This window comes from Salvelinus alpinus, chromosome 22 (assembly GCF_045679555.1).
Source record: "Salvelinus alpinus chromosome 22, SLU_Salpinus.1, whole genome shotgun sequence".
NCBI classification, from domain to species: domain Eukaryota; kingdom Metazoa; phylum Chordata; class Actinopteri; order Salmoniformes; family Salmonidae; genus Salvelinus; species Salvelinus alpinus.
In genome coordinates, this window is record NC_092107.1 from 14,086,602 (window position 1) to 14,102,836 (window position 16,235).

The 16,235-nt window shown below is 48.2% G+C and overlaps 1 protein-coding gene across 7 annotated transcripts in view; it reads right to left on the minus strand.

Moving 5' to 3' along the window:
• The window catches only part of LOC139549052 (unconventional myosin-Ic-like), a 52,452-nt gene that overhangs the window by 16,925 nt on the left and 19,292 nt on the right, over positions 1 to 16,235 (minus strand). For 3 of the 7 annotated variants that reach the window (XM_071359139.1, XM_071359138.1, XM_071359141.1), the window contains exons 2-7: positions 5,606 to 5,761; positions 5,281 to 5,396; positions 4,071 to 4,269; positions 3,446 to 3,526; positions 2,993 to 3,172; positions 527 to 625 (exon numbers count right to left, since the gene is read on the minus strand). In XM_071359139.1, coding sequence (XP_071215240.1) covers positions 527 to 625; positions 2,993 to 3,172; positions 3,446 to 3,526; positions 4,071 to 4,269; positions 5,281 to 5,396; positions 5,606 to 5,761 — 831 coding nt within the window. Of the gene's footprint in view, positions 1 to 526; positions 626 to 2,992; positions 3,173 to 3,445; positions 3,527 to 4,070; positions 4,270 to 5,280; positions 5,397 to 5,605; positions 5,762 to 6,436; positions 6,575 to 15,102; positions 15,265 to 16,235 lie in introns of those variants that run through there. The other 4 variants (XM_071359143.1, XM_071359140.1, XM_071359137.1 and 1 more) reach the window with 4 other exon arrangements.

Here is a 16,235-nt window from a genome sequence, read left to right on the forward strand (position 1 = left end):
AAATTAGGCTTTATGAAATATAATTTAACTAAAAGGGGGCCAACCATCCTCCCCCCACATGCAAGCATATAGTGAAGTTGGCCTTGTGTGTGTGTGTGTGTGTGTGTGTAAGTACTGTATACAATAGATAACCACCTGCTCTCTCCCCTTTCTAAACTGATACACACTGAGCTCTGGCCACAAGCCCAGACTACAGTCATGAAAATGCAAGAGACACTCCCACAAAGCACAAATCAGCTCTCTCATCACACCCACACCCTCTCTTCACCCCCTGTAAGATAAGATCACTTTATTGGTCAATATAGACAGTCACACAACCGGACTATATGCACAAGACCGCAGCACAAAAAGGGGCATACAGCATGCCACTGAACAACTACAGTAGCAAAACAGAGGGTGGAACCCAAAGCACAGACGTGATTGGTCAGACAGTCAAACGGAATAAGTACTCAGTAGTAGTATTCGAGGTAACCGACGACACACTACCTCAGTGGCTGACGTCACGGTGGCAATAACAGGTTCTTACCTCCACCTCGTCCTCGTTGAAGCCGATGACAGACAGAGCCTTCCTCACCACCTTCCAGTCACTGCGGTCGTTGATGGAGCTCACCTTGGGACAGTTCCCCTGAGAAACCCAAAAACACCACATTGCTACATCGCAAGTAAAAACATCCCTCAACAAAGCAGCCAACCGCTGAATCGGTGTTAGAAACAGAAGACAGATGCTCGTGTTAGTAAGACAAGTACAAAAGAAAGGTGTGAAGTTAAAACAAAACATCCCCCAAGGTGAAGGTGAAGAGATTTCCAGATGTATTTTGAGACGGGCAGTTTCATGTTTCGCATGGTTTATCTCTACAGGCTGTACACGTATGCGTACTAAATTGTAGATTCAGCGAACACAGACACACATCACATACTGAACACTCACACACACGTTCATTGGCTGACTAAATTAGGTGCGGACGTGTGTGTGTGTGTTTTTGCAGAAGTCTTGTAGGTCTCAGTGGGGGAGTAAGTAGGGATAGTCATCTCCTTCACCTGAGAGTGTCTCTATAGCAACACTAATAACACACTGGGTCCATTAAGCAGACTCCCACTGGGCTAGAGACAACACGAGAGAGAACGTCAGTGAGAGAGCGATGGATGGATGAGAGAGAGAGCGAGAGAGAACGAGAGAGAGAGCGAGAGAGAACGAGAGAGAGAGCGAGAGAGAACGAGAGAGAGAGCGAGAGAGAACGAGAGAGAGAGCGAGAGAGAACGAGAGAGAGAGCGAGAGAGAACGAGAGAGAGAGCGAGAGAGAACGAGAGAGAGAGCGAGAGAGAACGAGAGAGAGAGCGAGAGAGAACGAGAGAGAGAGCGAGAGAGAACGAGAGAGAGAGCGAGAGAGAACGAGAGAGAGAGCGAGAGAGAACGAGAGAGAGAGCGAGAGAGAACGAGAGAGAGAGCGAGAGAGAACGAGAGAGAGAGCGAGAGAGAACGAGAGAGAGAGCGAGAGAGAGAGCGAGAGAGAGAGCGAGAGAGAGCGAGAGAGAGAGCGAGAGAGAGAGCGAGAGAGAGAGCGAGAGAGAGAGCGAGAGAGAGAGCGAGAGAGAGAGCGAGAGAGAACGAGAGAGAGAACGAGAGAGAGAGCGAGAGAAAGCGAGAGAGAACGAGAGAGAGAGCGAGAGAGAACGAGAGAGAGAGCGAGAGAGAGAGAACGAGAGAGAGAGCGAGAGAGAACGAGAGAGAGCGCGAGAGAGCACGAGAGAGAGCGCGAGAGAGCACGAGAGAGAGCGCGAGAGAGCACGAGAGAGAGCGCGAGAGAGCACGAGAGAGAGCGCGAGAGAGCACGAGAGAGAGCGCGAGAGAGCGAGAGAGAACGAGAGCGAGAGAGAACGAGAGCGAGAGAGAGAACGAGAGCGAGAGAGAGAACGAGAGAGAGAGCGAGAGAGAACGAGAGAGAGAGCGAGAGAGAACGAGAGAGAGAGCGAGAGAGAACGAGAGAGAGAGCGAGAGAGAACGAGAGAGAGAGAGAGAGAGAGAGAGAGAGAGAGAGAGAGAGAGCGAGAGAGAACGAGAGAGAGCGAGAGAGAGAGAGAGAGAGAACGAGAGAGAGCGAGAGAGAACGAGAGAGAGCGAGAGAGAACGAGAGAGAGAGAGCGAGAGAGCGAGCGCGAGAGAGAACGAGAGCGAGAGAGAGCGAGAGAGCGAGCACGAGAGAGAACGAGAGCGAGAGAGAACGAGAGCGAGAGAGAACGAGAGAGAGAGAGAACGAGAGCGAGAGAGAGAGAGAGAGAGAGCGAGAGAGAACGAGAGCGAGAGAGAACGAGAGCGAGAGAGAGAACGAGAGCGAGAGAGAGAACGAGAGAGAGAGAGAGAGAACGAGAGAGAGAGAGAGAGAACGAGAGAGAGAGAGAGAACGAGAGAGAGAGAGAGAGAACGAGAGAGAGAGAGAGAACGAGAGAGAGAGAGAGAACGAGAGAGAGAGAGAGAACGAGAGAGAGAGAGAGAACGAGAGAGAGAGAGAGAGAGAGAGAGAGAGAGAACGAGAGAGAGAACGAGAGAGAGAGAGAGAACGAGAGAGAGAAAGAGAGAGAGAGAGAGAACGAGAGAGAGAACGAGAGAGAGAGAGAGAACGAGAGAGAGAACGAGAGAGAGAGAGAGAAAGAACGAGAGAGAGAGAACGAGAGAGAGAGAACGAGAGAGAGAGAACGAGAGAGAGAGAACGAGAGAGAGAGAACGAGAGAGAGAACGAGAGAGAGAGAACGAGAGAGAGAGAGAACGAGAGAGAGAGAGAACGAGAGAACGCGAACGAGAGAGAAGGCAGGGATAACTGCAGCCACAGACACACCTCTTCCTGCCCTAAAGGAGAGGCTTGGGGATAAATCTCAAATCCCACACGATTGCATGACTTTTGACCTGAGCCCCAAACAGCTGGACAGACTCTGGTCCAAAAGGGAACCGTGTCCCATTCCAGACCCAACCATAGAGCGAAGCTCTGGTGTCCCCCACCTTGACGAGGTACTGGTACTGCTGGGGGTTCCTCTCCAGGCCCAGGCGCCGCAGCAGATCCTCCTCACCCCCCTCAATCAGCTGGTAGAAGATGTGGAAGTTCCTCTCGCCGTGGTTTTGGTGCACCACCCGTGACTTCTCCAGCAGGTAGTTGAGGATGTGGCCCCCCACCGGTGCACCCTGCCGGCGGGAGAGAGGGAACCGGGGAAAGGGGGAGGAAGAGGAGGAGAGGGTGGTGATGCAAGGATACTGAGACAGACACAGGGCCACATGCAGGTGTACACGCCCCCAGGAAACGAACAAGCCCCATGGACAGTACAGTAACGTAGGAGTGGAAAAATAAACATATTGTACAAGTTAATATGGAAGGACTGGCAGTGGTTATATACTGGTATCCACCTTACCGGAACATACTCTGTCATTGTGTGTGCGTCTGTGTTTGTGACCACTCACCTTGAAGTCAAACTGGATGTCCATGTATTTGCCGAAGCGGCTGGAGTTGTCGTTGCGCAACGTTTTGGCGTTTCCAAAAGCCTGGGATCACACACATAGGGAGGCAGAGAGGAGGGATGCAGAGAGGAGGGAGGCAGAGAGGAGGGAGGCAGAGGATAAAAGAGGGGGGGGTCCACAAAGAAAGAAGAGAGAAAAGAGTGGGAGACAGGAGAGAGGACGGAGAGGGTGAAATGGGAGGGGAGGAGGTAGACAGATGTGTTAAAGTGAGGTCAGACAGTCAGGTGTGTTGTGCTGTGGCTGAGACACGGGGCTAGATTACAGGGCAGGCAGTCAGTCTGGATCGCTCTGTTCTGCTGTGATCCTAACACATCTTCTCCCCATCTGTCTGTCTGTCTGTACTGCTCTGCTGTGATCGTAACACACCTGCTCCCCATTGGTCTGTACGCCACTAGCCCAGCCAACACACCACAGCTCAACACAGTACACTACATGAGTAGAGACCCCCGCTCACACTCCAGGAGAGGCCACAGATACACACACAGAAATATGACATCTTGTTTTAGACTGGACCAAGCCAGGCACATGCAACGGATAACGGATGACGTGGAATCCCCCCGGCGTTCACCTCTAGGACAGGGTTGGACTGCAGCAGGCGGTCCTTGACCGTCTCCACCTGGTCGCTGGCGGGACAGGTCACGGCGTAGTACTGCAGGATCTTCTTTGAGGCCTCCGTCTTGCCGGCACCGCTCTCCCCCGAGATGAGGATGCACTGGTCCTTACGCTCCGTCCGCATGGACCGGTAGGAGTTGTCAGACACCGCGTAGCTGGAAGGAGGGAAGAGAGAGAGAGCATGAGTCAGTGAAGTACTGTAGAGGAGGAAGAACTGCGCAGATACAAAAGGTTTGGATTCGTTTTTAATTATTTTGTCTATATATTGTTTTTATTGTCCGCACCATTTCACCAGGTCAAATTCCTGGTCCATGCAAATGTACCTGGTGAATAAAGATGATTCTACCCTTTGAAATAAGATCCCATTCGGTAGGTGTGGTGGTCACACAGTAAGTGAGATATGACGGTCCTGTTATGATGACTCATTTTCACCAGGCTCCATGTTTATTCAGCCTGTTTTGCCACATGACATGGGTGTGGATTCAGAGGGGTGGGGTTAAATGTGGGAGACACATTTAGGTTGAGTGCATTCAGTTGTGCAACTGACTAGGTATCCCCCTTTCCCCTTCCCTTGAAACATAGAATTGAGATAACGTTAGCGCCAACCCCTCGATAAGAGCCCTATCAGTCACCACCTGAAAGCCCCGGGAGAGGGTGGGGGGGGGGGGGGGGGGGGTCAGGCCTGGGGCAGGAAAATCTCCTCCTAGGAGGAACGCCCCTCTGGTACCACCTTGCACCATCCCCCCAGCCCTCCTCCCTTCACCCAGTCGCCAATTCATCTCTGTCCCTCCTCCGTATTCCCTCTCTTCCCAAAACACACACCCCCCCCCTCAGACAGACAGAAAACATTTGGCTACATGGTTGAGTAGAACGGGAAAAAACACAGAGTCGAGGAGCAGCGAAGCCGGGAACGTTGAGCGCATGGAGGACTCTCCAATAATACAGTCCATTGTTCGTCCGTGGTCAGAGAGTCAGAGGAACCGGCCAGGAAATCCCTCTTCGCCCAACAACTCAAAACAAACAGGCTCAACGTAACGTATGCTGAGCAGACACTCTGAAAACCCTCCGTTACATAACCGTTAGTCCATGACTCAGTCAACTGGGATGGGAGAGGAGGAGAAGGTGGAGAGATGGTGGGTTGGGATACCCGGGTTCAGGTTACTCACATGTGGGGAGAGACCTCGTAGAAGTTGACGCCTCGGTAACGCTCCATGTGGTTCTTGGTGTAGATCTCCAGATCCTTGTAGGGGTTCACCGACACCAGGACTGAGCCGATGTACGTCTGAGAGAGACCGAGAGAGACCGAGAGAGACTTCATGGTGTCTGAGGTGACAACACAGTGGGGAAAACGCTGGGCTGCATCTACACGTACACCATTTTTGATTTCTTTCAGCAGGCACAAATTCATTAGGTCAGCAACATGTTATGCAACGGAACACAAAAAAACAAGCGTTGACCCAGAAGGTGAGAGTAACTGGGTAGGCGCCTTACATAGATGAGGTTCTCCTTGAAGCGCTTGCGGAGGTTCTCGATGAAGGCCGCCTCGCTGGTGTGGTTCTCCAGCAGGACAAAGTCCTGTACACCCACCCGGTCCCTGGCCGTCAGGGCACTCTCCATGGTGATCCGCACCCCGTCACTCCCCACAGCCTGGAGGGAGGGGAGAGGGAGAAGGAGGTTAGCAATAGGAAGCAATTATATAAATTGGTAAGGCAAAGAGACATTCTAAGCAGACCCTGGTTAAGTTGAAATCAACATTGCGCGTGAGCATCTCTCAATGTGCTCATTTATGCTTGACAAGCGCTCAGAACAGCCCCGGAATCTAGCTACGTACCTCAATCTAGCAACGTACCTCAATCTAGCTACGTACCTCAATCTAGCTACGTACCTCAATCTAGCTACGTACCTCAATCTAGCTACGTACCTCAATCTAGCTACGTACCTCAATCTAGCTACGTACCTCAATCTAGCTACGTACCTCAAGACACACACTATGACACTTAACGCTTCACAAAAAAGGTACCCATTTCCGTTCAAAAATATGACAAAGAATAGTTGGCGCAAGAGCCTTCTCCCCCCCACATTCAATAACATACACAGACAGAAAGTGATTGTAGAAACTGGAGTTTTGCAGCGTTCCACACCAAAGAGCCCTCCTTAGAAAATAACTCATTTTGTAAGCCTATGCAAGCTACAACTAGAAGCGGAGAAAAACCAAACCCCGAAAGAAAAAAGTTAACACTTCAACCAAAGTCTTTAAAGGCCCCACCCAAGCTAAAATCCCCAGTCTAAAAATAAAACGTGCATTCAAAACACTTAACTTACATCCTTCAGCTTGTCAATGCGTTTGCCCAGAAACCTGTTTTCTACGATGGAGACTTGAGTTTTACGCACCAGATCGCGAATGTTACCTAGATCCATGGCTCACTAAACAGTAGAGTCACTATCACTATACAGTACCACACAGATCTGTCACCACGCTCTGGACGCATCAACGAGGCAGGGAACGCACCGATGATTATGCCAGCACACACACGGGTCCACACACAAATGTTCATTGCCACACACACACCACAGAGCAGCTGCATGTGTTGTTGTTGCGTTATTGACACAGTAGGGCCTTGGCTCAGGGGATGGAGAGGGGTGCTCCTCCTCCTAATTAAGGGCTAGGTGAGGCAGCTGTGGACAAGACGGCCTGTATCACAGAGGACAAAAACACACACACACACACACAGAGAGAGAGACAGAGAGACAGAGGAAACAGACAGAACACGCATGTGTAGCGGAGGAGGAGAGGAGACTGGAGAGGAACGTGTGGTGCCAGGAAACGGTTCCATTCCTTATCCATCGCCATCACTGTACTCCCCCCAACGTTCCAAAAACAACTCCCTGCTTCACACGGTACCCTACCCTGCTCCCCCCTCATTCTTCTCCCTCATTCTTCTCCCTCATTCTTCTCCCTCATTCTTCTCCCTCATTCTTCTCCCTCATTCTTCTCCCTCATTCTTCTCCCTCATCCCTCCTTCACCTTTATGCAACAGGGAGCTATAACGAGAGATGGCAGAAGAGATGACAGTGAAGTAGTCCCAATAGTTTTCACAAATGGCACCTTGCTCCCTACATTAGTGCACTACTTTTGACTAGGTCCCATAGGGCTCTGGTTAGAAGTAGTGCACTGTAGGGAATAGGGTGCCAATTGTGCCACAACCCTGGTCGTTAAGGGCTCTACACAGTCTATGCAAAACGGAGCAGACGGAGGTCCATTTGCCTTCCATGAATGCAGCCGCACAAACATACGTAGAACTTCCTAAAGAGCGAGGCAAACGGACCTCTATCCGGCTCCATTCGCATAGACTGCGTAGAGCCCTTCAGACTTTAATGCTAATGAATTGCCTCGGCTTGAGGAGACTCCGCACACCAACACCTAATTACAACATTTCATGTTGTTTTGTTTTATGAATTAATGGCGGGTGAGTTGTTCCAGCTAGAATAACTAACGTGATCATCCTGTTGCAGGACAACGTTCCTGCAATGCAGTATATTTGAAGTTTAAAAAGACTTCTGAAGTTCGGAATTTCCATTTTGAAATTTAAGACTTGATTTTCCCTTACGAAAGATGTATCAACCCTTGCAAAAATGTCCATTAATTAAAATCCACATTCCCTGTTGCTGCAGGTTTATTTTCCTGCTGTAGCAAACTGGCTCAAATTAAGATGCAACATCTGTAATCTTTACAGGGTGATGACTCAAGCTTTCACACCAGCCTCTTTAACTCACACTTCATTCACACTGTATCCCTCCGAGGGGCTTTATGTAGTTTGTGGTCGTCAACACCACCCCTCCATCTCCTTTCTCTCCTCCACCATCCCCCCCTTCAAGTCGTAGGCCCGTATTCACAGCCCCAGAGTAGGAGGGCTGATCTGGAATACGTTCTGCCTTTTCAGATCATAACGAATGGTATGGAGAGGGGTGACCCGAGTCTTGGTGGGCTATCGTTTCACACGGCCAGAGGAACAAAGAACCTGCAGTTCCTGAGGAAAAAGTGGTCCGTCTCAGGGCGGTGCTGCGCTGAGAGTAGTCTCTCTCCCAGGGTTCGTTGGGCTCGTTAGCAAGAAGCCTGTTATCTGGGCATCTAAATCGCTCCAACAGCCAGGGGAAAGCCATAGCAATATAATTATGGGGTAGCAGGTAGCCTAGTGGTTAGAGCCTTGGGCCAGTAACCGAAAGGTTGCTGGATCGAATCCCCGAGCTGACAAGGTAAAAATCTGTCGTTCTGACCCTGAGCAAGGCAGTTAGTCGAAGATGTGGATGTTGATTAAGGCAGCTCCCCGCACCTCTCTGATTCAGAGGGGTTGGGTTAAATGCGGAAGACCCATTTCATTTTAATGTATTCAGTGGTACAACTGTCTAGGTATCCCCCTTTCCCTAATGATGCCATGTGTGGACCATTCATTCTACTGATTATATTTCTATGGGAAAACATTTCAAGAAATGATGGAACAGTGCCAACATTCTTTTTGACACAGGGAAGGAGTTCTCTCTCTGACAGGGAGATGAGGAACACCATTTTTCCCAGTTAGTGAGAAACCTGTTATCTGGCCATGTAATCCAGGGATGGGAAACTGAGGGGGTGGGGGCCACAAATCTGAACTCATCACGAGGGGCCGCAGTTGCTTGCGGGTCTGCATACCCACATCCATGAGACTGACTAACAAAATCAATGGGGGGCACCCGACTGGTCATTTGACCACAATAACAACTTCAGATAGCTGGCCGCAAAACTAATTTAGCAATCTAAAACATTTTAGCTGACATGGGCTAATTGATTGACTATCAGTAACTGACATAAGAGAAAAACTTCTGATGCACCATCAAATGTTGAAATTGCACCTTGTCTACTCTACTATTCGAACTCGCAACAATAAGTTGATGACACCGACTGAGGGTGGGTGGGGCTCCAACAGCAAGGGGAAAGCCATAGAAATAGAATTACTAGAATGGACTTCCCCATATAAGTTAATGATGCCATGATGAACCGTTCTATAGGTTCTATTTCTATGGGGAAAGCGTTTCAAGAAACGATGGAACAGTGCCAACGTTCTTCTTAACACAGGGAGGGAGTTCTCTCTGACAGGGAGAGGAACCCCTTTTGGTTTCCCCTTCTCACAGAGTTCTCCCAACACCACCTCTCTCTCTCTCCATTACTTCATTGTTCCTCAAAAGAGGCTTTTACAGTTGTGTTTTCCTGCCTCCCCACCCTCTGCCCCTTCCCACCACACGTCTTTGTTGAACACACCAACACCCCTGCGCTCGTTACAGTACTTGCCGCTAACAGCATGCTGTCACCTTTTCCAAATCCTGTGGAGAAAACAAAGGAGCCGGGAGCCCGACACGGCCTACTGCTGTGTTCTCTCTCTCTCCCTCCCTTACCCACCCACCTACCCACCCACCCACCCACCCACTCATCTGCACAGAGTAGTGAACAACCGGGTGTGGCTAAGGGGAATGACTGGGTCTGCTACATAACCATAAAACAATGCTTGCCCTTTGCCGTGTCCTTTGGTTGCTTAAAAAGGTCTAAATTGTGATATAAACTCAGCAAAAAAAGAAATGTCCTCTCACTGTCAACTGTGTTTATTTTCAGCAAACTTAACATGTGTAAATATTTGTATGAACATAAGATTCAACAACTGAGACATAAACTGAACAAGTTCCACAGACATGTGACTAACAGAAATTGAATAATGTGTCCCTGAACAAAAGGGGGGGGGGGGTCAAAATCAAAAGTAACAGTCAGTATCTGGTGTGGCCAACAGCTGCATTAAGTACTGCAGTGCATCTCCTCCTCATGGACTGCACCAGACTTGCCAGTTCTTGCTGTGAGATGTTACCCCACTCTTCCTGCAAGTTCCCGGACATTTCTGGGGGGAAAGTCCCAAGCCCTCAACCTCCGATCCAACAGGTCCCTGACGTGGTCAATGGCATTGAGATCCGGGCTCTTCGCTGGCCATGGCAGAACACTGACATTCCTGTCTTGCAGGAAATCACGCAGAGAACGAGCAGTATGGCTGGTGGCATTGTCATGCTGGAGGGTTGAGCCTGGATGAGCCTGCAGGAAGGGTACCACATGAGGGAGGAGGATGTCTTCCCTGTAACACACAGCTTTGAGATTGCCTGCAATGACAACAAGCTCAGTCCGATGATGCTGTGACACACCGCCCCAGACCATGACGGACCATCCACCTCCAAATTGATCCCGCTCCAGAGTACAGGCCTCGGTGTAACGCTCATTCCTTCAACGATAAACGTGAATCTGACCATCACCCCTGGTGAGACAAAACCCCGACTCATCAGTGAAGAGCACTTTTGGCCTGTCTTGTCTGGTCCAGCGACGGTGGGTTTGTGCCCATAGGCGACGTTGTTGCTGGTGATGTCTGGTGAGGACCTGCCTTACAACAGGCCTACAACCCATCAGTCCAGCCTATCAGCCTATTGCGGACAGTCCGAGCACTGATGGAGGGATTGTGCGTTCCTGGTGTAACTCGGCAGTTGTTGGCATCCTGTACCTGTCCCGCAGGTGTGATGTTCGGCTGTACCGATCCTGTGCAGGTGTTGTTACATGTGGTCTGCCACTGCGAGAACGATCAGCTGTCCATCGATCAGCTGTCCATCGATCAGCTGTCCGTCTTCCTGTAGCGCTGTCTTAGGCGTCTCACAGTACGGACATTGCAATTTATTGCCCTGGCCACATCTGCAGTCCTCATGCTTCCTTGCAGCATGCCTAAGGCACGTTCACGCAGATGAGCAGTGACCCTGGGCATCTATCTTTGTGTTTTTCCAGAGTCTGTAGAAAGGCCTCTTTAGTGTCCTAAGTTTTCATAACTGTGACCTTAATTGCCTACTGTCTGTAAGCGGTTAGTGTCTTAATGACCTTTCCACAGGTGCATGTTCATTAATTGTTCAGGGTTCATTGAACAAGCATGGGAAACAGTGTTTAAACCCTTTACAATGAAGATCTGTGAAGTTATTTGGATTTTTATGAATTATCTTTGAAAGACAGGGTCCTGAAAAAGGGACGTTTCTTTTTCCCCCTGAGTTTATAAAAGCCCTATGAATGGCGTATGGACCAAGCAGCTGAATGGTTCATTTGCATTATCAGCATCTTTAAAGTCTGAGGTATAACAGCTATGACAAATTGACATACAAGTCTCTCTCTGTAACTGTAATGGATGGTAAGTGGTTATGTTTCTAAACGGAATCAACTGTAAGTGGTCCTTAGCCATAGTATCCTGTTATATTATTACATAATAGAATTTCATGTTATTAGCCTTTTCAGATTTGGGGGGGTTGACGTTTACACATGAATAAAGGCTTCTTTATAAAAAGGTCACTTCTTGATCATATTTTCTCAGGTAAATGATCTCAGTAGAAGAGTAAAACTAATGCGACTTTTATTTTAGACGAGGGAAGCAAAAACATCATACCAGTCGGCATAGCAGCACAAGAAATCCGGTGATGGCAAAAGCAAGCCAGCACGACTGTATCCGTTGCTATGGTGATTTCAGTAAACACTGGAAATCAACATCGGGGAGATAACGACTACTGAGGGCAACAAACGTTGAAATATTTGACGGAATTCACCGCCAGCCTCAACGACATTTACCGTCGGTCTCTCATTGAAAACAATTACATCCGGTTTGCAGTCTACCTCCTGCTATCTAACCGTAGCATTAGAGTAAGAATAGGGAGGGATTTTTGTCTGTTGGAGAGTGGAGAATATTTTCCTCTGTTCTGATTCAGCCAGCGTAACTAAAAACAAATATGCGTGTAATCTGCTCCTACGGAGAGCATGGTTAGTCACTCAGAGTTTTACCCATTTGAACACTTTTACACCATGAATCAGGTGTCTGACCCTCCCCCGCTCTTTCGTCTTATTAAAAACGGAGGAATGCCGAGAGGGAAAGAGCGCGAGCACAGATTGATACTTTAGGTCTCTCAGACATTATGGGATCAAACACGTGACTCACTACAGAACTGATAGGGGACAGCAGTCATGGTCTTTCTCAAGGTTGTAGACTGTGAAGCTTCTGGGTTTTCCATGGCAGCAAGTGAGGTCAAAGTGGCCATTTAGCAAGGAAGCAAAATGGTTCAAAAACAGTCAAGATATGTATCAAACCACAACGCACTTTCACTTTTAAAGCATAACTTTCAGGTATATTGAACTGCTATTAGTGCATATATCGTGTGTTATAATGCATGGCTTGTTATAAATGCTTATAATACATTACAAAGCGGGTATTCATAGGAAGTGTCACTGTAGAAATATTTCACACGGCAACACACAGACTGAGAACCTACTGAAGTGAAATCAACAAGGGTTTATGATGACAGACTTGGAAAGAGCTGTTTTAAAGAGGTCTAAGGAGACCAGTATTTGCTATGACATGTTTTGATGGTGATTGACTGCTATGGAGTCCCCCCCCCCACCCCCCTCAAGGCTTGGAAAAGAGGGACGCGTGTGAAGGTGGTGCGTGTAGGCACGCACGTGTGTGTATAGGGGAAAGTGGAAGGACAGGTGTGACAACAATAGCTCGAAGTTAGCAGGTGACAACATTCTCCATCTCCCACTCAAAAAATATATATATTCCCCTTCAAAAAAGAACAAGTTCTAAGATTCATGTCCAGCCCAAAACACAGACCCAACCGGATGGTTGGAGGGCATTTCAAGAACACCAGTCAACAGGTTCAAATCAACATTCTCTAACTTACTTTCTGCTAAACTTTTCCTGTACCGCAAACTAGTCCTTTCCTCACTACAGCAGACCAGCCAATTAAAACGAAAAGCAACCGTACTGCCAATAAGAGGCAGCGGTGACTGCACATTCAGTCTCTCAGGGGACACTCCGTGTATTCTGTAATCAGTGGGTCTCTGTGCACCAGCCCCTCATTGCAGTGTGCCACTAAAATTAACAGCATTTCCTCTCAATGAGATTCTAAAATCAGGAGCAACTGACAGGGAGAGAGATGGAGGCAATAGCAAGGTCATCTATTGCAGGCTAAAGTATTGTATACAATGGGAGTCATATAGCATGAGTAGTTTTCATTGCAGTCTCAGAGAGTGCTGCTTTCAAGGAGAGACTAGCAGGACACAGGAATGATCAGTTATATTGCAGTCCAAAATCTAAATATTTGATTAATTCCACCTTAACTAGTCTGGACAACTTCTAAATGCACTCCTTACAAGATGGGAGACCCTGGGAATGGGGCACCTGGTTTTGCAACAAATAAGAAAAGCCGTGGACTAGGCCCTCGTAGTTCCGGTCAGTTTTCTTCCGTTTGGGGTCTAGTGAATACGACCCTGTTCAAAAAGGGGCTAGCCCACATCTTCCTTATTAGATGCTCTTTCAGTGTGCAGTTAGCTGGAGGTTCACAGCAGCATTGGTTCACACACACACTAGCACTCTTTCGATAACATGCGGTGACCTTGAAGTTAACTAAACAAACCTATGGAAACTGTACAAATCATATTTGGTCTATCAAAACGCTATGACATACAACCAGGGGTTGAATTGGGATTTTGAATGAGGTGGTGGAAATATCACTCAAATCGACGGTTTTCCATGGGAATTGGTTCAAGTGACCACACCCCTCAAAAGGGATTTGAAAACAGGCTGAGGACAACGAGCCGGTAGGAGCCAAAGTTGGGGCGTGCTGTCCTCAAAATAAAAAGATGGAAATTATTTGGAATGAAATGACAGGTATAAGTAAACGATGGAAACTTCCTAACCTATGCCTTGACCAATCCAATGGTTTTACAGTTGTATAGGAGTAGGGAACAAGTGCAGACTTCAGGAAGAAACAGATTAATGGGACACTACCAGTCTTCCCTCCCAGTCCCCTCCCCCAGAGACTCAGTCACATAAAGATAGAATCATCTTTATATGTGTACCATTATAGCGTCTGTGGCAGCACGGGTTGAGGCTACAACCAATAGGAATCCCCACCCAGTTGACTACTTTAAAAATGTCCGAAGCAAGGCAGAAGTCCTCAATGGCAATGTCCATGCTAAAAAAAAAAAAAGGTTATATCCATGACGAGTCATCCATCTCTCTCTATGGAGCCCCCGGGCTGCGGAAGTGACCGGAAGATATGCAGTGGGGTTGGGGAAGACTTGGAGCGCTGCCTCGGTACTGTGACAGTAGTTTCATTAACATCATCCCTCGCACTCCCAGTCAGCGCCAAAGAATCCAGGCCCAGCCTCACAACACAGGCCTGCCATTACAACACTGTGGTGGCGCAAACACACCAACACAAACAGATACCTCCACATAGATACCGCATAGAAATTAGAACTGGGCGGTATTCAATACAGAACATTTTTGTGAAACGTTTTGCAACGGAAATGTAGAACGAGAATTTCTTATTGGACAGGTTCGTGTAGTCCCTTCCGGTTTCAGTCCGTTTTGGTGCCTAATGAATACGACCCTGGATAGGAAGAGAACTTGGGAGATGAATTCATAGATGGATTCTAGGTGGGTCAGCATCAGGACTCAGGAGAAACTGGCTAGAGGCTTTGCGGTCAAACCCCCCCCGGTTACAAGTGATGGATGGAGAGCTAGATATGAAGACTAGATCGTTTCATAGCTGGATAGCTAGGTATGCGTCAGGAGAAACTGGTGCTTTGGGGTCAAAAACCCAGCTACGCTCCTCCCTCTCCTGTGTCCTTGGAGTTCAAGAGCACGGATTGACAAAGCTGTTACGCAATACTCACTCTACCGAAACCTCCAACGACCCTAGAAGGGAACAGCCATATATATTTGCTGCCCTTAGACGCATGTCCTTCAGCACCGTCACATGTACACAATTTAAACTGAAGCGCGCACACACACACACGACTCAGCATGAAACGTGTACTGTTGTATTGCAGAGTGCTGCTTCCAAGTTCCAAATGCCTTTGAGCAGAATGAGTGAGCGTGCAGTTCTTCTCTTACCGTGGCTCTGTACTTCATCTCTCTCCTTCCTGTTTATTGGTCGGCTTTAACAATTGTTTAATACTCCCAGAATGTGAGTCGTCCACTTCAGAGCGATCGTGCAACATTTGTTTTTACAACTTCTCCGGAGCCATGTGTAGGAGTGACCCAGCTGCTGCTGCTGCTGCCGCCTCTCCTCCTCCTCCTCCTCCTCCAGAGGAAGCAGTCCCTGTGGAGTGACACACTCCACCCTCCTTTTCTCTCCCCCTCCCTCTTTCATTCCCTCGCTCCTCCAGCACAGGGCCCAACAAGGGATTTACAGTGGAAGGTGAAGTAGTTTTAGTTTCTCTTGTCTCCTCGCTCTCTCTCTCTCTCTCTCTCTCTCTCTGCTCTCTGCCTCATCTACTCTTAAACAAGGCAGATGGGGCATAAAGAAATTCCACAAAAACATCTTCAAGCACACACACACACACACATCTGGACTTAACCACCCCTGGAGAGAGAGAAATGTGTCCCTCTGTACAAGGAGAAGGGGACCTGTGAGGAGTTATGGGAGAATACAGGATGACTCGCACAGAAAGACAAAAACGGTACTTTACTAAATGTTTTATGAACTACAGCTTAATCATACAGCTTCGCTTCTTCCTTCCTCTCCCTCCCTCCTTTCTTTTAGGAGACAGTGATTTAACAGGAGAAGAACATTCCACTATTGCCATGATTAATGTTGCCGAGCAGCTCACAGTTTCTTTCCCACCCCCACGCTGACAAGTGACTAAGTAGGATTCCATCATTAACTTTACTCTGATAGAACTGTTATTATGACCGTGGCCTGCGACCCAAACGCCATCCTATTCCATAGGTCTCTGGTCAAAAGTAGTGCACTATGTAGGGAATAGGGTGCCATTGGGGACACCGTCCATAGTTAGTTCAGAGCAGTCCGGCGGTCAGAGACTGAACACAACACTAGCCACTTCCCCGTGAATCAAATAAATAAGTAATATTAGCTTAAACATTTTAAGATGCTCTATGCTGAAATCGCCATTTCCTGGTTGCTAAAATTCAAAAATTGTTCACTTATTTTCAGTTTATGTGAAAAAACAAGCATGTATAGTGTAGAGCAGGGTTTCCCAAACTCGGTCCTGTGGCCCCATCTG